General features: G+C 41.2%; 2 protein-coding genes across 2 annotated transcripts in view; one reads left to right on the top strand and one right to left on the bottom strand.

Annotated features, from left to right (window-relative positions):
* Nucleotides 1-27,969, bottom strand: part of LOC128869190 (uncharacterized) — a 586,599-nt gene that overhangs the window by 540,435 nt on the left and 18,195 nt on the right. The window lies entirely within an intron of this gene.
* On the top strand, nucleotides 1,744-6,855 carry LOC128870282 (uncharacterized). The gene is made up of 3 exons (XM_054112884.1): nucleotides 1,744-5,335; nucleotides 5,777-6,212; nucleotides 6,297-6,855. Exons 1-3 carry the CDS (start codon nucleotides 1,744-1,746, stop codon nucleotides 6,853-6,855), a joined length of 4,587 nt encoding a protein of 1,528 aa, XP_053968859.1.

Genomic DNA, 27,969 nt, shown 5'->3' with positions numbered 1-27,969 from the left:
ATGATTGGTCATATTATGAGCGCCCCTTTGACCGCATCATTTGATCCGCCCCTGCATTGCTTTCCCGCAACCTTGAACATCAGGTGATTAAAGGGAACCCAAGAATGATAGAAAGAAGATTGCGCCCATCAGAGAGTACGTGACGTCAAGTTTGCTTAGTTGTGCAGTATTGCCAACCATTTGCTCTTCACAATAAATTTAGTGCTTTTTTATACCGAAAATGCGAAAATTTTGAAGTTTCGTGTTTGTTTCTTTTTTTTAATTTAAAGCTACCGAAACTTTGGCTTTAAAAAAAACTGTATTATTATACAAAAGAAGGTTAAAAAAGGCCACTCTGAGAAGATTTTAGTGCTAATGAAAATTAGTTGGTTTTTATAAAATTTGATATTTTGAAAATGTGAATTTCATTTTTTGCTCCTTTTAAGGTTATGGAAGAATATTAAACGTCCCTCTCTCAACTCTTCTTAAGATTGAAAACTTTTTACACATTTTAAAAGGCGTTTGAATTTACTGAATGCGGATTAAAACCATAGAGGTGTAATCGTTTCTTCCGGCCATCAATCCTTAGTGGGACATAGGGCATCAAGAGGTGTATTCATTATAAAAATAAGCAACAAATTACCAGAAAATACTAAAGAAACCATACTGACATTTTTACAAAAAGAGTACCTTATCTAGTTACATAACCTCAAATATAGCAAATAAGTCGTTCCCTTAACAAAAGAGTTTCGCTTGACAAAAATAACTTATAAATTAAATTGTACATAAGCATAACACATTTATTAGAAAAAACGCACATTCTAAAGACAATTTGTCACGCATACAAAATTCTTTAAATGATTCAATAAAAATTTGTTGTGTTAATATATTTTCTTTGAATAGGAATTTTAGTTCGTTTTTATATCCAAAGGTAGGCAATACTGCAGTAGCGAGAGAGAGATTTGACTGCCGAAAGCAGAAGAACACCAACAACACCTGCAATCGCGGGCAATGCCACCAGATGTTAAAAAAAGTAAAGCTAAATAAAACTAAGTGAATTATTGAACTAATTTAAAAAAAATTTATATTTTACAAAATTATAAACATCACTTTTAATTAGAACAGGCTAGAAAAATGTCATGAAGAAAGAACTAAAACTCTCAGACTAAATAACAAAAAAAAAAAATGCAAAATCAAGTTATGAAAATGGTAATCTGGCCATACTGGAGCTAAAATCACGTAACTCGTTGTCAAATTCGCTGAGAGCAAAGTAACGGGACCACGATAGGCGCCATCTCATTATTCTTTCCATCATGAAGGGAACCAACCTTGAACATCAGGTGATTAAAGGGGACCAAACTAGAATTAGAACCTTTAGAATTAAGTATGTGTGTATATATATAAGCAAGCCTATATGCAAAATAAAACAGTACACTTTTGGAGTTCGTTGAATTATAACGTTTTTCTCAGCATTGCCGCCGGACAAACAAACGAGTTTGTCTGTACATTTTCTGGCGCCCAACGTGGGGCATACATATAGTGTGCCTTAATTTTTAGTGGCAATCGCTGATAACGGAATAAATTCAGCAATTACATTTTTTCGCAACCGAGGATTATTATCAACTTCTGCTGTTTCGCATAAAACTTAAGTTTTACTGCAGTGATTCACCAACCACCAAATATTTTTCGGCTCAGCATTTTCATCATCTTGTCATTTCGCAAATCACACATCTATACCTTTTCGCAAAATTTGTTTGGTGAATCATGTCGCTGGAAGAAGTCAAGCAGCAGCGCTTACTAACCCGGAAAAACATGTCCCGCATAAGGACAATAGTGGAGACAAGCGAAAGTAAAACTGGAAAAATACTTTCACCCATTGAACTCAAGTGTCGACTCGGAATTTTAGATTCCTATTTTAAGCAGGGGTTGGGCTATCAAACGCAAATCGAGAAGCTCGATCCAGAAGACAATGGTAGGGGTGACCTGGAAGACCTCTACGTCACCATCCGTTCAAACATCCAAATGCAGCTCGGTGAAGATGAACACAATTCAACGATCCCTGAATCATCAGCAGCAATTCCTGTTTCGCATTCAAAAATACCAGCATTAAAGCTACCCGTATTCTGTGGAAGGTACTCGGAATATAAAAATTTCATTGCATCATTCATGCACGTCATCGAAAATGAGTCATCGCTGTCTAATATTGAGAAGTTTAACCATCTCCTCAATTGTTTAAAAGGGCAGGCCTTGGAGACTGTGAAGGCGTTCCAAATCACCAGCGAGAACTACTCAAAGGCATTAGACAGATTAAAATCCCGTTACGACAATAGCACGCTCATCTTCATGGAAACCATCAAGTCGTTATTCGAGCTACCTTCTGCTGCAAAAGGCGGTGCTTCTCAGTTACAAAGTTTGGTCGACAACGTGTCTGCACTTTATAGTTCGCTGTTGTCAATCGGCTCTGATAAAAACATTTCGCATTTACTGCTCATTCACCTTGTAATGGACAAGGTTGATGAAGAAACGCAAAAAAAGTGGAAGGAGTCGTTAGACTTCACATCGCTACCATCTTGGGAACAGTGCGCAAAGGTTCTTGAACGACGCTGTCAGTTTTTAGAGTCAGCATCGGGCTCCCTCTCGTTTGGTGATTCTGGTAAATCCAGCTACAAACAGGAAAACAGGAATAAGCCGCCACGTAAGGGCTATTCGTTTTCATGTACAAATCGCTCTTGCGCATTATGTTCTAATTCAGACCACTTAATTGGCAGTTGCTCTCGCTTCAAGCAACTGGAGATTGCTGACCGCTTCAAAGAGGTTAAAAGGTTAGGTCTGTGCCTAAATTGTTTGTCTAATAAACACCAACTAGCACATTGCTCGTCCGCATTCAGATGTAAACATTGTGCTCGTTCTCATCACAGCCTACTTCATCGTGCTCCTACTTCAAACAAAATGCAGTCAGTATCGCTTTCTACATCATCACTTGAGCAACCAACGCAACCTGTAAGTACTGCAGCTACGCACACACATCAAGAAAAATCGCCACAAGACCAAGTCATACTAGCAACTGCAGTGGTGCTCATCCGAGATGCGTCTGGCTGTTTTCAATTCGGTAGAGCGCTACTCGACTCCTGCTCCCAAGTAAAATTTATTACCGAGGAGTTTTCCCGAAAATTGCGCCTCCCAAGAGAAAGGCACCACGTTGAAATCCAGAGCATTGGGGACTCGGTAACAAATATTAAATACAAGACATCAGCCATTGTCAAATCACGAATGTGTGACTATGAGACACCATTATCGTTCCATGTTACCTCGCAAATCGCTTATCAACCAGAGGCTGAATTTAATATCACATCTTGGAACTTGCCGGCTAACATTGAACTCACCGACGAAAATTTCTTTAAGCCAACACGTGTAGACCTACTCATCGGCACAGAAATCTTTTTCGACATTCTGTCTATTGGGCAAATAAAGTTAGCACCTGGGTTACCGTCACTACAGAAGACTTTATTAGGTTGGGTCGTCTCTGGCCGATATCAACGACCTACAGAAAATTCATCATCAATTTGCCTACTTTCGGTTGAAGAATCAGTGGATGCCAATTTGCAACGCCTCTGGAAGCTGGATGAACCATCAAACGCAGACATGTGGACCACTGAGCAAAGGAATTGTGAACAAAGTTACTTGCAAACCGTGCAGAGAAACGCCGAGGGGAGAGTTGTTGTCAAGCTACCGTTTAAAGAGGCCCCTCATTGTCTTGGCCAGTCATACGCAACTGCACTTCGAAGATTTATTGCTCAGGAGCGGCGTATAACGCGCTGTCCTGACCTTCACCAACGATACATCGCATTTATGGAAGAGTATTCCCGCCTTGGGCATATGAGCATCGTTAAAAAGGTGGATTTCGATAATCCACATTACTATGTGCCTCATCATTATGTCCTGAAGCCAACTAGCACAACAACTAAGCTAAGCAGGGTAGTATTCGATGCCTCCTGCAAGAGTACAACCCAAAGATCACTCAACGATATTCTTGCTGTTGGGCCTACTTTGCAGAACGATCTATACATCTTGCTACTACGGTTTCGATTATATCGTTACACACTTACTGCTGATATCGTAAAGATGTATAGACAAATTTTGGTGGATAGAAACGATCGCAAATTCCAATACATCTTATGGAGAAGTACGCCTCACGATGAAATACGCACTTACCAGTTAAACACGGTAACATATGGTACGGCGTCCGCGCCTTATCTCGCTGTACAGAGCCTCAACTACATTGCTGATGCATACGAATCGGATTATGCTCTCGGTGCCAGCACAATTAAAACGTCATTCTACGTTGATGATCTTTTATGCGGTGCCGATACCCTGGCAGAGCTATCGCAAATCAAATACGAAGTCACGGAGATACTAAGGCGTGGTTGTTTCCCCTTGGCGAAGTGGCATTCAAACCACTATAAATTTCGAGAAGATGACACCATGAAAGATTTAAATATCGACGAAAGTTTTACAACGAGCACTTTAGGTATACAATGGGACCAAATACGAGATATTTTCTTATTCTCTTTTCAGTCGAAACAACCTGTGAATGCACGTGGAACTAAGAGATCAATCTTATCTATTGCATCAGCGCTTTTCGATCCTTTGGGACTTCTCGCTCCGGTTATTATTACTGCAAAGATCATATTACAAGAAATATGGCTTTTGAAGCTGAATTGGGACGAGTCTGTGCCGCAGAACCTACAAACGGCTTGGGAACGATTTCTCAAGGACATAGCGCATCTGAGTACGCTCTCAGTTCCAAGGTATTCTGGATCAACAAATCACAACTCTTTACAAATTCATGGGTTTTGTGATTCGTCTATTCGAGCCTATGGCTGTGCTATTTACCTTCGCTCGAAATCAACAGAAGGCAAACCTACTGTCACCCTTTTGACTGCCAAGTCGCGTGTAGCTCCAATTAAGAAGCAATCGTTACCTAAACTCGAGTTGTGTGGCGCCTTGCTGTTAGCACGTCTACTACCAAAATTAAACCTCTATTCAACGCCAACACCAACGTTTCTGTGGACTGATTCACAAATTGTGCTACATTGGCTTGAACTGCACTCAGCTACCCTATCAACATTCGTCGGTAATCGAGTTTCAGAGATTCAAGATCTCACAGCAGATGTAAGTTGGCGGCATGTCCCAACAAAGTGCAACCCGGCTGATATCGTGTCACGAGGCTGTACTGCACTTGAACTAAGCAGTTCAATTTGGTTTTCAGGACCATCATTCTTACAACTTGAATCCGAAAACTGGCCCAGCAATCAATGTGGCCAACTCGATATGGAAGAAGTTTCTCGAGAAAAACGTAAGTCAGCTTTTAAAGCAGTCATCGAAGAAAACTACATTTTGAAGGTGCTTGAGAGAAACAGTACATACAATCATTGCTTACGAGTTGTAGCCTGGCTATTTCGTTTTCATAAATTAACAAGCAGGCCGCTTGAAACTCACCTAGACAAAGGAACTCTGTCGCCTCAAGATTTGAAGCAAGCGCTGTGGTGCATTGTTTGGAATGTGCAACAACAGCACTTCGCTGACGAAATACGGCTGATCAACCAAAACAAAACAATTTCTGGGCAACTTAAATTTCTCAACCCGTTTCTGCAGATTCATGGTGGCTTTCGTCTACTACTAGTGGGTGGGCGTCTTGAGCTAGCAGATTTTCAGAAACACCCTATCTTATTGCCAGGAAAATGTCACTTCGTGGAGCTCTATATTCGACATTTACACATCACTCATTACCATGCAGGTGCTAAAGCACTGGTGGCATTACTACGTCTTCAATTCTGGGTCATAAATGCAAGAGATGTGGCACGTCGGATTGTGAGATCTTGCATACATTGTGTAAGATATAAGCCGAAATTATTTCAGCAGACGATGGGCAACCTTCCTGTATCACGTCTTACGCCATCAAGACCGTTCGCACGGTGTGGTATAGACTTTTGCGGACCAATTGAAACATACCTGCGCATTCGAGGCAAAGGACCATACAAAACTTATATAGCCATATTTGTGTGCTTCTCAACGAAGGCAGTGCACATAGAAATAGTATCTGACTTGTCAACAGATGCATTTCTGGCCGCACTGAAGCGCATGATCGGCAGGCGAGGATTACCAACTGATATATACTGCGACAACGCGACTAATTTTGTAGGTGCCAGCAGAAAACTTCAAGAGTTGAAGATGTTTTTATTTCATCAAAAACATCAAGAGTCAATTATAAATTATTGTACTAATCAGTATATAAATTTCCACTTTATTCCCCCTAGGGCTCCGCATTTTGGAGGCCTATGGGAGGCCGCTGTGAAGTCAGCAAAGGGTCTTTTGAACCGCAGTATGGCGAATGGTCGCCTTACCTTTGAGGAACTGAACACAGTGATGATTTCTATCGAAGCAATACTAAATTCACGGCCAATTTCACCTTTGTCATCAGACCCGAACGACCTTGAAGCCCTGACTCCAGGCCATTTTTTAATAGGTAGCTCTCTTAAAGCAATCCCAGAGCGAGAGGAAATGGGCACCAACATTGATCATATTAGCAAATGGGCTCGCACTGTTGCGATCAAACAATCGTTTTGGCGAAGATGGTCACATGAATATATAAACAGCTTGCAAGCGCGGACCAAATGGACGAGTGGTAATCCTAATGTATTGGAAGGATTGCTAGTGATTATCCAAGACGAGAACGCACCTCCGCAGCGATGGACTATGGGACGTATCATCAAGTGCATTGCTGGCAGTGATAATCGCATTAGAGTCGTCGATGTTAAAACTTCAAGAGGAATCTTACGCCGACCAGTTCATAAAATAGCTGTACTACCTGCTTGAAATACATTTCAACGGGCCCGGGATGTTTGGTCACATTATATGCGCCCTTTTTTGCCCGCATCCTTTGATCCGCTCCTGCACATGATTGGTCATATTATGAGCGCCCCTTTGACCGCATCATTTGATCCGCCCCTGCATTGCTTTCCCGCAACCTTGAACATCAGGTGATTAAAGGGAACCCAAGAATGATAGAAAGAAGATTGCGCCCATCAGAGAGTACGTGACGTCAAGTTTGCTTAGTTGTGCAGTATTGCCAACCATTTGCTCTTCACAATAAATTTAGTGCTTTTTTATACCGAAAATGCGAAAATTTTGAAGTTTCGTGTTTGTTTCTTTTTTTTAATTTAAAGCTACCGAAACTTTGGCTTTAAAAAAAACTGTATTATTATACAAAAGAAGGTTAAAAAAGGCCACTCTGAGAAGATTTTAGTGCTAATGAAAATTAGTTGGTTTTTATAAAATTTGATATTTTGAAAATGTGAATTTCATTTTTTGCTCCTTTTAAGGTTATGGAAGAATATTAAACGTCCCTCTCTCAACTCTTCTTAAGATTGAAAACTTTTTACACATTTTAAAAGGCGTTTGAATTTACTGAATGCGGATTAAAACCATAGAGGTGTAATCGTTTCTTCCGGCCATCAATCCTTAGTGGGACATAGGGCATCAAGAGGTGTATTCATTATAAAAATAAGCAACAAATTACCAGAAAATACTAAAGAAACCATACTGACATTTTTACAAAAAGAGTACCTTATCTAGTTACATAACCTCAAATATAGCAAATAAGTCGTTCCCTTAACAAAAGAGTTTCGCTTGACAAAAATAACTTATAAATTAAATTGTACATAAGCATAACACATTTATTAGAAAAAACGCACATTCTAAAGACAATTTGTCACGCATACAAAATTCTTTAAATGATTCAATAAAAATTTGTTGTGTTAATATATTTTCTTTGAATAGGAATTTTAGTTCGTTTTTATATCCAAAGGTAGGCAATACTGCAGTAGCGAGAGAGAGATTTGACTGCCGAAAGCAGAAGAACACCAACAACACCTGCAATCGCGGGCAATGCCACCAGATGTTAAAAAAAGTAAAGCTAAATAAAACTAAGTGAATTATTGAACTAATTTAAAAAAAATTTATATTTTACAAAATTATAAACATCACTTTTAATTAGAACAGGCTAGAAAAATGTCATGAAGAAAGAACTAAAACTCTCAGACTAAATAACAAAAAAAAAAAATGCAAAATCAAGTTATGAAAATGGTAATCTGGCCATACTGGAGCTAAAATCACGTAACTCGTTGTCAAATTCGCTGAGAGCAAAGTAACGGGACCACGATAGGCGCCATCTCATTATTCTTTCCATCATGAAGGGAACCAACCTTGAACATCAGGTGATTAAAGGGGACCAAACTAGAATTAGAACCTTTAGAATTAAGTATGTGTGTATATATATAAGCAAGCCTATATGCAAAATAAAACAGTACACTTTTGGAGTTCGTTGAATTATAACGTTTTTCTCAGCATTGCCGCCGGACAAACAAACGAGTTTGTCTGTACATTTTCTGGCGCCCAACGTGGGGCATACATATAGTGTGTCTTAATTTTTAGTGGCAATCGCTGATAACGGAATAAATTCAGCAATTACATTTTTTCGCAACCGAGGATTATTATCAACTTCTGCTGTTTCGCATAAAACTTAAGTTTTACTGCAGTGATTCACCAACCACCAAATATTTTTCGGCTCAGCATTTTCATCATCTTGTCATTTCGCAAATCACACATCTATACCTTTTCGCAAAATTTGTTTGGTGAATCATGTCGCTGGAAGAAGTCAAGCAGCAGCGCTTACTAACCCGGAAAAACATGTCCCGCATAAGGACAATAGTGGAGACAAGCGAAAGTAAAACTGGAAAAATACTTTCGCCCATTGAACTCAAGTGTCGACTCGGAATTTTAGATTCCTATTTTAAGCAGGGGTTGGGCTATCAAACGCAAATCGAGAAGCTCGATCCAGAAGACAATGGTAGGGGTGACCTGGAAGACCTCTACGTCACCATCCGTTCAAACATCCAAATGCAGCTCGGTGAAGATGAACACAATTCAACGATCCCTGAATCATCAGCAGCAATTCCTGTTTCGCATTCAAAAATACCAGCATTAAAGCTACCCGTATTCTGTGGAAGGTACTCGGAATATAAAAATTTCATCGCATCATTCATGTACGTCATCGAAAATGAGTCATCGCTGTCTAATATTGAGAAGTTTAACCATCTCCTCAATTGTTTACAAGGGCAGGCCTTGGAGACTGTGAAGGCGTTCCAAATCACCAGCGAGAACTACTCAAAGGCATTAGACAGATTAAAGTCCCGTTACGACAATAGCACGCTCATCTTCATGGAAACCATCAAGTCGTTATTCGAGCTACCTTCTGCTGCAAAAGGCGGTGCTTCTCAGTTACAAAGTTTGGTCGACAACGTGTCTGCACTTTATAGTTCGCTGTTGTCAATCGGCTCTGATAAAAACATTTCGCATTTACTGCTCATTCACCTTGTAATGGACAAGGTTGATGAAGAAACGCAAAAAAAGTGGAAGGAGTCGTTAGACTTCACATCGCTACCATCTTGGGAACAGTGCGCAAAGGTTCTTGAACGACGCTGTCAGTTTTTAGAGTCAGCATCGGGCTCCCTCTCGTTTGGTGATTCTGGTAAATCCAGCTACAAACAGGAAAACAGGAATAAGCCGCCACGTAAGGGCTATTCGTTTTCATGTACAAATCGCTCTTGCGCATTATGTTCTAATTCAGACCACTTAATTGGCAGTTGCTCTCGCTTCAAGCAACTGGAGATTGCTGACCGCTTCAAAGAGGTTAAAAGGTTAGGTCTGTGCCTAAATTGTTTGTCTAATAAACACCAACTAGCACATTGCTCGTCCGCATTCAGATGTAAACATTGTGCTCGTTCTCATCACAGCCTACTTCATCGTGCTCCTACTTCAAACAAAATGCAGTCAGTATCGCTTTCTACATCATCACTTGAGCAACCAACGCAACCTGTAAGTACTGCAGCTACGCACACACATCAAGAAAAATCGCCACAAGACCAAGTCATACTAGCAACTGCAGTGGTGCTCATCCGAGATGCGTCTGGCTGTTTTCAATTCGGTAGAGCGCTACTCGACTCCTGCTCCCAAGTAAAATTTATTACCGAGGAGTTTTCCCGAAAATTGCGCCTCCCAAGTGAAAGGCACCACGTTGAAATCCAGAGCATTGGGGACTCGGTAACAAATATTAAATACAAGACATCAGCCATTGTCAAATCACGAATGTGTGACTATGAGACACCATTATCGTTCCATGTTACCTCGCAAATCGCTTATCAACCAGAGGCTGAATTTAATATCACATCTTGGAACTTGCCGGCTAACATTGAACTCACCGACGAAAATTTCTTTAAGCCAACACGTGTAGACCTACTCATCGGCACAGAAATCTTTTTCGACATTCTGTCTATTGGGCAAATAAAGTTAGCACCTGGGTTACCGTCACTACAGAAGACTTTATTAGGTTGGGTCGTCTCTGGCCGATATCAACGACCTACAGAAAATTCATCATCAATTTGCCTACTTTCGGTTGAAGAATCAGTGGATGCCAATTTGCAACGCCTCTGGAAGCTGGATGAACCATCAAAGGCAGACATGTGGACCACTGAGCAAAGGAATTGTGAACAAAGTTACTTGCAAACCGTGCAGAGAAACGCCGAGGGGAGAGTTGTTGTCAAGCTACCGTTTAAAGAGGCCCCTCATTGTCTTGGCCAGTCATACGCAACTGCACTTCGAAGATTTATTGCTCAGGAGCGGCGTATAACGCGCTGTCCTGACCTTCACCAACGATACATCGCATTTATGGAAGAGTATTCCCGCCTTGGGCATATGAGCATCGTTAAAAAGGTGGATTTCGATAATCCACATTACTATGTGCCTCATCATTATGTCCTGAAGCCAACTAGCACAACAACTAAGCTCAGGGTAGTATTCGATGCCTCCTGCAAGAGTACAACCCAAAGATCACTCAACGATATTCTTGCTGTTGGGCCTACTCTGCAGAACGATCTATACATCTTGCTACTACGGTTTCGATTATATCGTTACACACTTACTGCTGATATCGTAAAGATGTATAGACAAATTTTGGTGGATAGAAACGATCGCAAATTCCAATACATCTTATGGAGAAGTACGCCTCACGATGAAATACGCACTTACCAGTTAAACACGGTAACATATGGTACGGCGTCCGCGCCTTATCTCGCTGTACAGAGCCTCAACTACATTGCTGATGCATACGAATCGGATTATGCTCTCGGTGCCAGCACAATTAAAACGTCATTCTACGTTGATGATCTTTTATGCGGTGCCGATACCCTGGCAGAGCTATCGCAAATCAAATACGAAGTCACGGAGATACTAAGGCGTGGTTGTTTCCCCTTGGCGAAGTGGCATTCAAACCACTATAAATTTCGAGAAGATGACACCATGAAAGATTTAAATATCGACGAAAGTTTTACAACGAGCACTTTAGGTATACAATGGGACCAAATACGAGATATTTTCTTATTCTCTTTTCAGTCGAAACAACCTGTGAATGCACGTGGAACTAAGAGATCAATCTTATCTATTGCATCAGCGCTTTTCGATCCTTTGGGACTTCTCGCTCCGGTTATTATTACTGCAAAGATCATATTACAAGAAATATGGCTTTTGAAGCTGAATTGGGACGAGCCTGTGCCGCAGAACCTACAAACGGCTTGGGAACGATTTCTCAAGGACATAGCGCATCTGAGTACGCTCTCAGTTCCAAGGTATTCTGGATCAACAAATCACAACTCTTTACAAATTCATGGGTTTTGTGATTCGTCTATTCGAGCCTATGGCTGTGCTATTTACCTTCGCTCGAAATCAACAGAAGGCAAACCTACTGTCACCCTTTTGACTGCCAAGTCGCGTGTAGCTCCAATTAAGAAGCAATCGTTACCTAAACTCGAGTTGTGTGGCGCCTTGCTGTTAGCACGTCTACTACCAAAATTAAACCTCTATTCAACGCCAACACCAACGTTTCTGTGGACTGATTCACAAATTGTGCTACATTGGCTTGAACTGCACTCAGCTACCCTATCAACATTCGTCGGTAATCGAGTTTCAGAGATTCAAGATCTCACAGCAGATGTAAGTTGGCGGCATGTCCCAACAAAGTGCAACCCGGCTGATATCGTGTCACGAGGCTGTACTGCACTTGAACTAAGCAGTTCAATTTGGTTTTCAGGACCATCATTCTTACAACTTGAATCCGAAAACTGGCCCAGCAATCAATGTGGCCAACTCGATATGGAAGAAGTTTCTCGAGAAAAACGTAAGTCAGCTTTTAAAGCAGTCATCGAAGAAAACTACATTTTGAAGGTGCTTGAGAGAAACAGTACATACAATCATTGCTTACGAGTTGTAGCCTGGCTATTTCGTTTTCATAAATTAACAAGCAGGCCGCTTGAAACTCACCTAGACAAAGGAACTCTGTCGCCTCAAGATTTGAAGCAAGCTCTGTGGTGCATTGTTTGGAATGTGCAACAACAGCACTTCGCTGACGAAATACGGCTGATCAACCAAAACAAAACAATTTCTGGGCAACTTAAATTTCTCAACCCGTTTCTGCAGATTCATGGTGGCTTTCGTCTACTACTAGAGGGTGGGCGTCTTGAGCTAGCAGATTTTCAGAAACACCCTATCTTATTGCCAGGAAAATGTCACTTCGTGGAGCTCTATATTCGACATTTACACATCACTCATTACCATGCAGGTGCTAAAGCACTGGTGGCATTACTACGTCTTCAATTCTGGGTCATAAATGCAAGAGATGTGGCACGTCGCATTGTGAGATCTTGCATACATTGTGTAAGATATAAGCCGAAATTATTTCAGCAGACGATGGGCAACCTTCCTGTATCACGTCTTACGCCATCAAGACCGTTCGCACGGTGTGGTATAGACTTTTGCGGACCAATTGAAACATACCTGCGCATTCGAGGCAAAGGACCATACAAAACTTATATAGCCATATTTGTGTGCTTCTCAACGAAGGCAGTGCACATAGAAATAGTATCTGACTTGTCAACAGATGCATTTCTGGCCGCACTGAAGCGCATGATCGGCAGGCGAGGATTACCAACTGATATATACTGCGACAACGCGACTAATTTTGTAGGTGCCAGCAGAAAACTTCAAGAGTTGAAGATGTTTTTATTTCATCAAAAACATCAAGAGTCAATTATAAATTATTGTACTAATCAGTATATAAATTTCCACTTTATTCCCCCTAGGGCTCCGCATTTTGGAGGCCTATGGGAGGCCGCTGTGAAGTCAGCAAAGGGTCTTTTGAACCGCAGTATGGCGAATGGTCGCCTTACCTTTGAGGAACTGAACACAGTGATGATTTCTATCGAAGCAATACTAAATTCACGGCCAATTTCACCTTTGTCATCAGACCCGAACGACCTTGAAGCCCTGACTCCAGGCCATTTTTTAATAGGTAGCTCTCTTAAAGCAATCCCAGAGCGAGAGGAAATGGGCACCAACATTGATCATATTAGCAAATGGGCTCGCACTGTTGCGATCAAACAATCGTTTTGGCGAAGATGGTCACATGAATATATAAACAGCTTGCAAGCGCGGACCAAATGGACGAGTGGTAATCCTAATGTATTGGAAGGATTGCTAGTGATTATCCAAGACGAGAACGCACCTCCGCAGCGATGGACTATGGGACGTATCATCAAGTGCATTGCTGGCAGTGATAATCGCATTAGAGTCGTCGATGTTAAAACTTCAAGAGGAATCTTACGCCGACCAGTTCATAAAATAGCTGTACTACCTGCTTGAAATACATTTCAACGGGCCCGGGATGTTTGGTCACATTATATGCGCCCTTTTTTGCCCGCATCCTTTGATCCGCTCCTGCACATGATTGGTCATATTATGAGCGCCCCTTTGACCGCATCATTTGATCCGCCCCTGCATTGCTTTCCCGCAACCTTGAACATCAGGTGATTAAAGGGAACCCAAGAATGATAGAAAGAAGATTGCGCCCATCAGAGAGTACGTGACGTCAAGTTTGCTTAGTTGTGCAGTATTGCCAACCATTTGCTCTTCACAATAAATTTAGTGCTTTTTTATACCGAAAATGCGAAAATTTTGAAGTTTCGTGTTTGTTTCTTTTTTTTAATTTAAAGCTACCGAAACTTTGGCTTTAAAAAAAACTGTATATTATACAAAAGAAGGTTAAAAAAGGCCACTCTGAGAAGATTTTAGTGCTAATGAAAATTAGTTGGTTTTTATAAAATTTGATATTTTGAAAATGTGAATTTCATTTTTTGCTCCTTTTAAGGTTATGGAAGAATATTAAACGTCCCTCTCTCAACTCTTCTTAAGATTGAAAACTTTTTACACATTTTAAAAGGCGTTTGAATTTACTGAATGCGGATTAAAACCATAGAGGTGTAATCGTTTCTTCCGGCCATCAATCCTTAGTGGGACATAGGGCATCAAGAGGTGTATTCATTATAAAAATAAGCAACAAATTACCAGAAAATACTAAAGAAACCATACTGACATTTTTACAAAAAGAGTACCTTATCTAGTTACATAACCTCAAATATAGCAAATAAGTCGTTCCCTTAACAAAAGAGTTTCGCTTGACAAAAATAACTTATAAATTAAATTGTACATAAGCATAACACATTTATTAGAAAAAACGCACATTCTAAAGACAATTTGTCACGCATACAAAATTCTTTAAATGATTCAATAAAAATTTGTTGTGTTAATATATTTTCTTTGAATAGGAATTTTAGTTCGTTTTTATATCCAAAGGTAGGCAATACTGCAGTAGCGAGAGAGAGATTTGACTGCCGAAAGCAGAAGAACACCAACAACACCTGCAATCGCGGGCAATGCCACCAGATGTTAAAAAAAGTAAAGCTAAATAAAACTAAGTGAATTATTGAACTAATTTAAAAAAAATTTATATTTTACAAAATTATAAACATCACTTTTAATTAGAACAGGCTAGAAAAATGTCATGAAGAAAGAACTAAAACTCTCAGACTAAATAACAAAAAAAAAAAATGCAAAATCAAGTTATGAAAATGGTAATCTGGCCATACTGGAGCTAAAATCACGTAACTCGTTGTCAAATTCGCTGAGAGCAAAGTAACGGGACCACGATAGGCGCCATCTCATTATTCTTTCCATCATGAAGGGAACCAACCTTGAACATCAGGTGATTAAAGGGGACCAAACTAGAATTAGAACCTTTAGAATTAAGTATGTGTGTATATATATAAGCAAGCCTATATGCAAAATAAAACAGTACACTTTTGGAGTTCGTTGAATTATAACGTTTTTCTCAGCATTGCCGCCGGACAAACAAACGAGTTTGTCTGTACATTTTCTGGCGCCCAACGTGGGGCATACATATAGTGTGTCTTAATTTTTAGTGGCAATCGCTGATAACGGAATAAATTCAGCAATTACATTTTTTCGCAACCGAGGATTATTATCAACTTCTGCTGTTTCGCATAAAACTTAAGTTTTACTGCAGTGATTCACCAACCACCAAATATTTTTCGGCTCAGCATTTTCATCATCTTGTCATTTCGCAAATCACACATCTATACCTTTTCGCAAAATTTGTTTGGTGAATCATGTCGCTGGAAGAAGTCAAGCAGCAGCGCTTACTAACCCGGAAAAACATGTCCCGCATAAGGACAATAGTGGAGACAAGCGAAAGTAAAACTGGAAAAATACTTTCGCCCATTGAACTCAAGTGTCGACTCGGAATTTTAGATTCCTATTTTAAGCAGGGGTTGGGCTATCAAACGCAAATCGAGAAGCTCGATCCAGAAGACAATGGTAGGGGTGACCTGGAAGACCTCTACGTCACCATCCGTTCAAACATCCAAATGCAGCTCGGTGAAGATGAACACAATTCAACGATCCCTGAATCATCAGCAGCAATTCCTGTTTCGCATTCAAAAATACCAGCATTAAAGCTACCCGTATTCTGTGGAAGGTACTCGGAATATAAAAATTTCATCGCATCATTCATGCACGTCATCGAAAATGAGTCATCGCTGTCTAATATTGAGAAGTTTAACCATCTCCTCAATTGTTTACAAGGGCAGGCCTTGGAGACTGTGAAGGCGTTCCAAATCACCAGCGAGAACTACTCAAAGGCATTAGACAGATTAAAGTCCCGTTACGACAATAGCACGCTCATCTTCATGGAAACCATCAAGTCGTTATTCGAGCTACCTTCTGCTGCAAAAGGCGGTGCTTCTCAGTTACAAAGTTTGGTCGACAACGTGTCTGCACTTTATAGTTCGCTGTTGTCAATCGGCTCTGATAAAAACATTTCGCATTTACTGCTCATTCACCTTGTAATGGACAAGGTTGATGAAGAAACGCAAAAAAAGTGGAAGGAGTCGTTAGACTTCACATCGCTACCATCTTGGGAACAGTGCGCAAAGGTTCTTGAACGACGCTGTCAGTTTTTAGAGTCAGCATCGGGCTCCCTCTCGTTTGGTGATTCTGGTAAATCCAGCTACAAACAGGAAAACAGGAATAAGCCGCCACGTAAGGGCTATTCGTTTTCATGTACAAATCGCTCTTGCGCATTATGTTCTAATTCAGACCACTTAATTGGCAGTTGCTCTCGCTTCAAGCAACTGGAGATTGCTGACCGCTTCAAAGAGGTTAAAAGGTTAGGTCTGTGCCTAAATTGTTTGTCTAATAAACACCAACTAGCACATTGCTCGTCCGCATTCAGATGTAAACATTGTGCTCGTTCTCATCACAGCCTACTTCATCGTGCTCCTACTTCAAACAAAATGCAGTCAGTATCGCTTTCTACATCATCACTTGAGCAACCAACGCAACCTGTAAGTACTGCAGCTACGCACACACATCAAGAAAAATCGCCACAAGACCAAGTCATACTAGCAACTGCAGTGGTGCTCATCCGAGATGCGTCTGGCTGTTTTCAATTCGGTAGAGCGCTACTCGACTCCTGCTCCCAAGTAAAATTTATTACCGAGGAGTTTTCCCGAAAATTGCGCCTCCCAAGTGAAAGGCACCACGTTGAAATCCAGAGCATTGGGGACTCGGTAACAAATATTAAATACAAGACATCAGCCATTGTCAAATCACGAATGTGTGACTATGAGACACCATTATCGTTCCATGTTACCTCGCAAATCGCTTATCAACCAGAGGCTGAATTTAATATCACATCTTGGAACTTGCCGGCTAACATTGAACTCACCGACGAAAATTTCTTTAAGCCAACACGTGTAGACCTACTCATCGGCACAGAAATCTTTTTCGACATTCTGTCTATTGGGCAAATAAAGTTAGCACCTGGGTTACCGTCACTACAGAAGACTTTATTAGGTTGGGTCGTCTCTGGCCGATATCAACGACCTACAGAAAATTCATCATCAATTTGCCTACTTTCGGTTGAAGAATCAGTGGATGCCAATTTGCAACGCCTCTGGAAGCTGGATGAACCATCAAAGGCAGACATGTGGACCACTGAGCAAAGGAATTGTGAACAAAGTTACTTGCAAACCGTGCAGAGAAACGCCGAGGGGAGAGTTGTTGTCAAGCTACCGTTTAAAGAGGCCCCTCATTGTCTTGGCCAGTCATACGCAACTGCACTTCGAAGATTTATTGCTCAGGAGCGGCGTATAACGCGCTGTCCTGACCTTCACCAACGATACATCGCATTTATGGAAGAGTATTCCCGCCTTGGGCATATGAGCATCGTTAAAAAGGTGGATTTCGATAATCCACATTACTATGTGCCTCATCATTATGTCCTGAAGCCAACTAGCACAACAACTAAGCTCAGGGTAGTATTCGATGCCTCCTGCAAGAGTACAACCCAAAGATCACTCAACGATATTCTTGCTGTTGGGCCTACTCTGCAGAACGATCTATACATCTTGCTACTACGGTTTCGATTATATCGTTACACACTTACTGCTGATATCGTAAAGATGTATAGACAAATTTTGGTGGATAGAAACGATCGCAAATTCCAATACATCTTATGGAGAAGTACGCCTCACGATGAAATACGCACTTACCAGTTAAACACGGTAACATATGGTACGGCGTCCGCGCCTTATCTCGCTGTACAGAGCCTCAACTACATTGCTGATGCATACGAATCGGATTATGCTCTCGGTGCCAGCACAATTAAAACGTCATTCTACGTTGATGATCTTTTATGCGGTGCCGATACCCTGGCAGAGCTATCGCAAATCAAATACGAAGTCACGGAGATACTAAGGCGTGGTTGTTTCCCCTTGGCGAAGTGGCATTCAAACCACTATAAATTTCGAGAAGATGACACCATGAAAGATTTAAATATCGACGAAAGTTTTACAACGAGCACTTTAGGTATACAATGGGACCAAATACGAGATATTTTCTTATTCTCCTTTCAGTCGAAACAACCTGTGAATGCACGTGGAACTAAGAGATCAATCTTATCTATTGCATCAGCGCTTTTCGATCCTTTGGGACTTCTCGCTCCGGTTATTATTACTGCAAAGATCATATTACAAGAAATATGGCTTTTGAAGCTGAATTGGGACGAGCCTGTGCCGCAGAACCTACAAACGGCTTGGGAACGATTTCTCAAGGACATAGCGCATCTGAGTACGCTCTCAGTTCCAAGGTATTCTGGATCAACAAATCACAACTCTTTACAAATTCATGGGTTTTGTGATTCGTCTATTCGAGCCTATGGCTGTGCTATTTACCTTCGCTCGAAATCAACAGAAGGCAAACCTACTGTCACCCTTTTGACTGCCAAGTCGCGTGTAGCTCCAATTAAGAAGCAATCGTTACCTAAACTCGAGTTGTGTGGCGCCTTGCTGTTAGCACGTCTACTACCAAAATTAAACCTCTATTCAACGCCAACACCAACGTTTCTGTGGACTGATTCACAAATTGTGCTACATTGGCTTGAACTGCACTCAGCTACCCTATCAACATTCGTCGGTAATCGAGTTTCAGAGATTCAAGATCTCACAGCAGATGTAAGTTGGCGGCATGTCCCAACAAAGTGCAACCCGGCTGATATCGTGTCACGAGGCTGTACTGCACTTGAACTAAGCAGTTCAATTTGGTTTTCAGGACCATCATTCTTACAACTTGAATCCGAAAACTGGCCCAGCAATCAATGTGGCCAACTCGATATGGAAGAAGTTTCTCGAGAAAAACGTAAGTCAGCTTTTAAAGCAGTCATCGAAGAAAACTACATTTTGAAGGTGCTTGAGAGAAACAGTACATACAATCATTGCTTACGAGTTGTAGCCTGGCTATTTCGTTTTCATAAATTAACAAGCAGGCCGCTTGAAACTCACCTAGACAAAGGAACTCTGTCGCCTCAAGATTTGAAGCAAGCTCTGTGGTGCATTGTTTGGAATGTGCAACAACAGCACTTCGCTGACGAAATACGGCTGATCAACCAAAACAAAACAATTTCTGGGCAACTTAAATTTCTCAACCCGTTTCTGCAGATTCATGGTGGCTTTCGTCTACTACTAGAGGGTGGGCGTCTTGAGCTAGCAGATTTTCAGAAACACCCTATCTTATTGCCAGGAAAATGTCACTTCGTGGAGCTCTATATTCGACATTTACACATCACTCATTACCATGCAGGTGCTAAAGCACTGGTGGCATTACTACGTCTTCAATTCTGGGTCATAAATGCAAGAGATGTGGCACGTCGCATTGTGAGATCTTGCATACATTGTGTAAGATATAAGCCGAAATTATTTCAGCAGACGATGGGCAACCTTCCTGTATCACGTCTTACGCCATCAAGACCGTTCGCACGGTGTGGTATAGACTTTTGCGGACCAATTGAAACATACCTGCGCATTCGAGGCAAAGGACCATACAAAACTTATATAGCCATATTTGTGTGCTTCTCAACGAAGGCAGTGCACATAGAAATAGTATCTGACTTGTCAACAGATGCATTTCTGGCCGCACTGAAGCGCATGATCGGCAGGCGAGGATTACCAACTGATATATACTGCGACAACGCGACTAATTTTGTAGGTGCCAGCAGAAAACTTCAAGAGTTGAAGATGTTTTTATTTCATCAAAAACATCAAGAGTCAATTATAAATTATTGTACTAATCAGTATATAAATTTCCACTTTATTCCCCCTAGGGCTCCGCATTTTGGAGGCCTATGGGAGGCCGCTGTGAAGTCAGCAAAGGGTCTTTTGAACCGCAGTATGGCGAATGGTCGCCTTACCTTTGAGGAACTGAACACAGTGATGATTTCTATCGAAGCAATACTAAATTCACGGCCAATTTCACCTTTGTCATCAGACCCGAACGACCTTGAAGCCCTGACTCCAGGCCATTTTTTAATAGGTAGCTCTCTTAAAGCAATCCCAGAGCGAGAGGAAATGGGCACCAACATTGATCATATTAGCAAATGGGCTCGCACTGTTGCGATCAAACAATCGTTTTGGCGAAGATGGTCACATGAATATATAAACAGCTTGCAAGCGCGGACCAAATGGACGAGTGGTAATCCTAATGTATTGGAAGGATTGCTAGTGATTATCCAAGACGAGAACGCACCTCCGCAGCGATGGAGTGCATTGCTGGCAGTGATAATCGCATTAGAGTCGTCGATGTTAAAACTTCAAGAGGAATCTTACGCCGACCAGTTCATAAAATAGCTGTACTACCTGCTTGAAATACATTTCAACGGGCCCGGGATGTTTGGTCACATTATATGCGCCCTTTTTTGCCCGCATCCTTTGATCCGCTCCTGCACATGATTGGTCATATTATGAGCGCCCCTTTGACCGCATCATTTGATCCGCCCCTGCATTGCTTTCCCGCAACCTTGAACATCAGGTGATTAAAGGGAACCCAAGAATGATAGAAAGAAGATTGCGCCCATCAGAGAGTACGTGACGTCAAGTTTGCTGAGTTGTGCAGTATTGCCAACCATTTGCTCTTCACAATAAATTTAGTGCTTTTTTATACCGAAAATGCGAAAATTTTGAAGTTTCGTGTTTGTTTCTTTTTTTTAATTTAAAGCTACCGAAACTTTGGCTTTAAAAAAAACTGTATTATTATACAAAAGAAGGTTAAAAAAGGCCACTCTGAGAAGATTTTAGTGCTAATGAAAATTAGTTGGTTTTTATAAAATTTGATATTTTGAAAATGTGAATTTCATTTTTTGCTCCTTTTAAGGTTATGGAAGAATATTAAACGTCCCTCTCTCAACTCTTCTTAAGATTGAAAACTTTTTACACATTTTAAAAGGCGTTTGAATTTACTGAATGCGGATTAAAACCATAGAGGTGTAATCGTTTCTTCCGGCCATCAATCCTTAGTGGGACATAGGGCATCAAGAGGTGTATTCATTATAAAAATAAGCAACAAATTACCAGAAAATACTAAAGAAACCATACTGACATTTTTACAAAAAGAGTACCTTATCTAGTTACATAACCTCAAATATAGCAAATAAGTCGTTCCCTTAACAAAAGAGTTTCGCTTGACAAAAATAACTTATAAATTAAATTGTACATAAGCATAACACATTTATTAAAAAAAACGCACATTCTAAAGACAATTTGTCACGCATACAAAATTCTTTAAATGATTCAATAAAAATTTGTTGTGTTAATATATTTTCTTTGAATAGGAATTTTAGTTCGTTTTTATATCCAAAGGTAGGCAATACTGCAGTAGCGAGAGAGAGATTTGACTGCCGAAAGCAGAAGAACACCAACAACACCTGCAATCGCGGGCAATGCCACCAGATGTTAAAAAAAGTAAAGCTAAATAAAACTAAGTGAATTATTGAACTAATTTAAAAAAAATTTATATTTTACAAAATTATAAACATCACTTTTAATTAGAACAGGCTAGAAAAATGTCATGAAGAAAGAACTAAAACTCTCAGACTAAATAACAAAAAAAAAAAATGCAAAATCAAGTTATGAAAATGGTAATCTGGCCATACTGGAGCTAAAATCACGTAACTCGTTGTCAAATTCGCTGAGAGCAAAGTAACGGGACCACGATAGGCGCCATCTCATTATTCTTTCCATCATGAAGGGAACCAACCTTGAACATCAGGTGATTAAAGGGGACCAAACTAGAATTAGAACCTTTAGAATTAAGTATGTGTGTATATATATAAGCAAGCCTATATGCAAAATAAAACAGTACACTTTTGGAGTTCGTTGAATTATAACGTTTTTCTCAGCATTGCCGCCGGACAAACAAACGAGTTTGTCTGTACATTTTCTGGCGCCCAACGTGGGGCATACATATAGTGTGTCTTAATTTTTAGTGGCAATCGCTGATAACGGAATAAATTCAGCAATTACATTTTTTCGCAACCGAGGATTATTATCAACTTCTGCTGTTTCGCATAAAACTTAAGTTTTACTGCAGTGATTCACCAACCACCAAATATTTTTCGGCTCAGCATTTTCATCATCTTGTCATTTCGCAAATCACACATCTATACCTTTTCGCAAAATTTGTTTGGTGAATCATGTCGCTGGAAGAAGTCAAGCAGCAGCGCTTACTAACCCGGAAAAACATGTCCCGCATAAGGACAATAGTGGAGACAAGCGAAAGTAAAACTGGAAAAATACTTTCGCCCATTGAACTCAAGTGTCGACTCGGAATTTTAGATTCCTATTTTAAGCAGGGGTTGGGCTATCAAACGCAAATCGAGAAGCTCGATCCAGAAGACAATGGTAGGGGTGACCTGGAAGACCTCTACGTCACCATCCGTTCAAACATCCAAATGCAGCTCGGTGAAGATGAACACAATTCAACGATCCCTGAATCATCAGCAGCAATTCCTGTTTCGCATTCAAAAATACCAGCATTAAAGCTACCCGTATTCTGTGGAAGGTACTCGGAATATAAAAATTTCATCGCATCATTCATGCACGTCATCGAAAATGAGTCATCGCTGTCTAATATTGAGAAGTTTAACCATCTCCTCAATTGTTTACAAGGGCAGGCCTTGGAGACTGTGAAGGCGTTCCAAATCACCAGCGAGAACTACTCAAAGGCATTAGACAGATTAAAATCCCGTTACGACAATAGCACGCTCATCTTCATGGAAACCATCAAGTCGTTATTCGAGCTACCTTCTGCTGCAAAAGGCGGTGCTTCTCAGTTACAAAGTTTGGTCGACAACGTGTCTGCACTTTATAGTTCGCTGTTGTCAATCGGCTCTGATAAAAACATTTCGCATTTACTGCTCATTCACCTTGTAATGGACAAGGTTGATGAAGAAACGCAAAAAAAGTGGAAGGAGTCGTTAGACTTCACATCGCTACCATCTTGGGAACAGTGCGCAAAGGTTCTTGAACGACGCTGTCAGTTTTTAGAGTCAGCATCGGGCTCCCTCTCGTTTGGTGATTCTGGTAAATCCAGCTACAAACAGGAAAACAGGAATAAGCCGCCACGTAAGGGCTATTCGTTTTCATGTACAAATCGCTCTTGCGCATTATGCTCTAATTCAGACCACTTAATTGGCAGTTGCTCTCGCTTCAAGCAACTGGAGATTGCTGACCGCTTCAAAGAGGTTAAAAGGTTAGGTCTGTGCCTAAATTGTTTGTTTAATAAACACCAACTAGCACATTGCTCGTCCGCATTCAGATGTAAACATTGTGCTCGTTCTCATCACAGCCTACTTCATCGTGCTCCTACTTCAAACAAAATGCAGTCAGTCTCGCTTTCTACATCATCACTTGAGCAACCAACGCAACCTGTAAGTACTGCAGCTACGCACACACATCAAGAAAAATCGCCACAAGACCAAGTCATACTAGCAACTGCAGTGGTGCTCATCCGAGATGCGTCTGGCTGTTTTCAATTCGGTAGAGCGCTACTCGACTCCTGCTCCCAAGTAAAATTTATTACCGAGGAGTTTTCCCGAAAATTGCGCCTCCCAAGTGAAAGGCACCACGTTGAAATCCAGAGCATTGGGGACTCGGTAACAAATATTAAATACAAGACATCAGCCATTGTCAAATCACGAATGTGTGACTATGAGACACCATTATCGTTCCATGTTACCTCGCAAATCGCTTATCAACCAGAGGCTGAATTTAATATCACATCTTGGAACTTGCCGGCTAACATTGAACTCACCGACGAAAATTTCTTTAAGCCAACACGTGTAGACCTACTCATCGGCACAGAAATCTTTTTCGACATTCTGTCTATTGGGCAAATAAAGTTAGCACCTGGGTTACCGTCACTACAGAAGACTTTATTAGGTTGGGTCGTCTCTGGCCGATATCAACGACCTACAGAAAATTCATCATCAATTTGCCTACTTTCGGTTGAAGAATCAGTGGATGCCAATTTGCAACGCCTCTGGAAGCTGGATGAACCATCAAAGGCAGACATGTGGACCACTGAGCAAAGGAATTGTGAACAAAGTTACTTGCAAACCGTGCAGAGAAACGCCGAGGGGAGAGTTGTTGTCAAGCTACCGTTTAAAGAGGCCCCTCATTGTCTTGGCCAGTCATACGCAACTGCACTTCGAAGATTTATTGCTCAGGAGCGGCGTATAACGCGCTGTCCTGACCTTCACCAACGATACATCGCATTTATGGAAGAGTATTCCCGCCTTGGGCATATGAGCATCGTTAAAAAGGTGGATTTCGATAATCCACATTACTATGTGCCTCATCATTATGTCCTGAAGCCAACTAGCACAACAACTAAGCTCAGGGTAGTATTCGATGCCTCCTGCAAGAGTACAACCCAAAGATCACTCAACGATATTCTTGCTGTTGGGCCTACTCTGCAGAACGATCTATACATCTTGCTACTACGGTTTCGATTATATCGTTACACACTTACTGCTGATATCGTAAAGATGTATAGACAAATTTTGGTGGATAGAAACGATCGCAAATTCCAATACATCTTATGGAGAAGTACGCCTCACGATGAAATACGCACTTACCAGTTAAACACGGTAACATATGGTACGGCGTCCGCGCCTTATCTCGCTGTACAGAGCCTCAACTACATTGCTGATGCATACGAATCGGATTATGCTCTCGGTGCCAGCACAATTAAAACGTCATTCTACGTTGATGATCTTTTATGCGGTGCCGATACCCTGGCAGAGCTATCGCAAATCAAATACGAAGTCACGGAGATACTAAGGCGTGGTTGTTTCCCCTTGGCGAAGTGGCATTCAAACCACCATAAATTTCGAGAAGATGACACCATGAAAGATTTAAATGTCGACGAAAGTTTTACAACGAGCACTTTAGGTATACAATGGGACCAAATACGAGATATTTTCTTATTCTCTTTTCAATCGAAACAACCTGTGAATGCACGTGGAACTAAGAGATCAATCTTATCTATTGCATCAGCGCTTTTCGATCCTTTGGGGCTTCTCGCTCCGGTTATTATTACTGCAAAGATCATATTACAAGAAATATGGCTTTTGAAGCTGAATTGGGACGAGTCTGTGCCGCAGAACCTACAAACGGCTTGGGAACGATTTCTCAAGGACATAGCGCATCTGAGTACGCTCTCAGTTCCAAGGTATTCTGGATCAACAAATCACAACTCTTTACAAATTCATGGGTTTTGTGATTCGTCTATTCGAGCCTATGGCTGTGCTATTTACCTTCGCTCGAAATCAACAGAAGGCAAACCTACTGTCACCCTTTTGACTGCCAAGTCGCGTGTAGCTCCAATTAAGAAGCAATCGTTACCTAAACTCGAGTTGTGTGGCGCCTTGCTGTTAGCACGTCTACTACCAAAATTAAACCTCTATTCAACGCCAACACCAACGTTTCTGTGGACTGATTCACAAATTGTGCTACATTGGCTTGAACTGCACTCAGCTACCGTATCAACATTCGTCGGTAATCGAGTTTCCGAGATTCAAGATCTCACAGCAGATGTAAATTGGCGGCATGTCCCAACAAAGTGCAACCCGGCTGATATCGTGTCACGAGGCTGTACTGCACTTGAACTAAGCAGTTCAATTTGGTTTTCAGGACCATCATCCTTACAACTTGAATCCGAAAACTGGCCCAGCAATCAATGTGGCCAACTCGATATGGAAGAAGTTTCTCGAGAAAAACGTAAGTCAGCTTTTAAAGCAGTCATCGAAGAAAACTACATTTTGAAGGTGCTTGAGAGAAACAGTACATACAATCATTGCTTACGAGTTGTAGCCTGGCTATTTCGTTTTCATAAATTAACAAGCAGGCCGCTTGAAACTCACCTAGACAAAGGAACTCTGTCGCCTCAAGATTTGAAGCAAGCTCTGTGGTGCATTGTTTGGAATGTGCAACAACAGCACTTCGCTGACGAAATACGGCTGATCAACCAAAACAAAACAATTTCTGGGCAACTTAAATTTCTCAACCCGTTTCTGCAGATTCATGGTGGCTTTCGTCTACTACTAGTGGGTGGGCGTCTTGAGCTAGCAGATTTTCAGAAACACCCTATCTTATTGCCAGGAAAATGTCACTTCGTGGAGCTCTATATTCGACATTTACACATCACTCATTACCATGCAGGTGCTAAAGCACTGGTGGCATTACTACGTCTTCAATTCTGGGTCATAAATGCAAGAGATGTGGCACGTCGGATTGTGAGATCTTGCATACATTGTGTAAGATATAAGCCGAAATTATTTCAGCAGACGATGGGCAACCTTCCTGTATCACGTCTTACGCCATCAAGACCGTTCGCACGGTGTGGTATAGACTTTTGCGGACCAATTGAAACATACCTGCGCATTCGAGGCAAAGGACCATACAAAACTTATATAGCCATATTTGTGTGCTTCTCAACGAAGGCAGTGCACATAGAAATAGTATCTGACTTGTCAACTGATGCATTTCTGGCCGCACTGAAGCGCATGATCGGCAGGCGAGGATTACCAACTGATATATACTGCGACAACGCGACTAATTTTGTAGGTGCCAGCAGAAAACTTCAAGAGTTGAAGATGTTTTTATTTCATCAAAAACATCAAGAGTCAATTATAAATTATTGTACTAATCAGTATATAAATTTCCACTTTATTCCCCCTAGGGCTCCGCATTTTGGAGGCCTATGGGAGGCCGCTGTGAAGTCAGCAAAGGGTCTTTTGAACCGCAGTATGGCGAATGGTCGCCTTACCTTTGAGGAACTGAACACAGTGATGATTTCTATCGAAGCAATACTAAATTCACGGCCAATTTCACCTTTGTCATCAGACCCGAACGACCTTGAAGCCCTGACTCCAGGCCATTTTTTAATAGGTAGCTCTCTTAAAGCAATCCCAGAGCGAGAGGAAATGGGCACCAACATTGATCATATTAGCAAATGGGCTCGCACTGTTGCGATCAAACAATCGTTTTGGCGAAGATGGTCACATGAATATATAAACAGCTTGCAAGCGCGGACCAAATGGACGAGTGGTAATCCTAATGTATTGGAAGGTTTGCTAGTGATTATCCAAGACGAGAACGCACCTCCGCAGCGATGGACTATGGGACGTATCATCAAGTGCATTGCTGGCAGTGATAATCGCATTAGAGTCGTCGATGTTAAAACTTCAAGAGGAATCTTACGCCGACCAGTTCATAAAATAGCTGTACTACCTGCTTGAAATACATTTCAACGGGCCCGGGATGTTTGGTCACATTATATGCGCCCTTTTTTGCCCGCATCCTTTGATCCGCTCCTGCACATGATTGGTCATATTATGAGCGCCCCTTTGACCGCATCATTTGATCCGCCCCTGCATTGCTTTCCCGCAACCTTGAACATCAGGTGATTAAAGGGAACCCAAGAATGATAGAAAGAAGATTGCGCCCATCAGAGAGTACGTGACGTCAAGTTTGCTGAGTTGTGCAGTATTGCCAACCATTTGCTCTTCACAATAAATTTAGTGCTTTTTTATACCGAAAATGCGAAAATTTTGAAGTTTCGTGTTTGTTTCTT

This window comes from Anastrepha ludens, chromosome X (genome assembly GCF_028408465.1).
Source record: "Anastrepha ludens isolate Willacy chromosome X, idAnaLude1.1, whole genome shotgun sequence".
NCBI classification, from domain to species: Eukaryota; Metazoa; Arthropoda; class Insecta; order Diptera; family Tephritidae; genus Anastrepha; species Anastrepha ludens.
This window is presented reverse-complemented; position numbering and strand designations above follow the sequence as displayed.

Excerpts from the sequence above, each read along its gene's own strand:
- LOC128870282 (XM_054112884.1), top strand. The coding sequence starts at position 1,744 with ATGTCGCTGGAAGAAGTCAAGCAGCAGCGCTTACTAACCCGGAAAAAC. Across the intron at positions 5,336-5,776 it reads AGAAGTTTCTCGAGAAAAAC|GTGCTAAAGCACTGGTGGCA; the intron begins GTAAGTCAGCTT and ends ATTACCATGCAG. Across the intron at positions 6,213-6,296 it reads AAACTTCAAGAGTTGAAGAT|GGCTCCGCATTTTGGAGGCC; the intron begins GTTTTTATTTCA and ends TATTCCCCCTAG.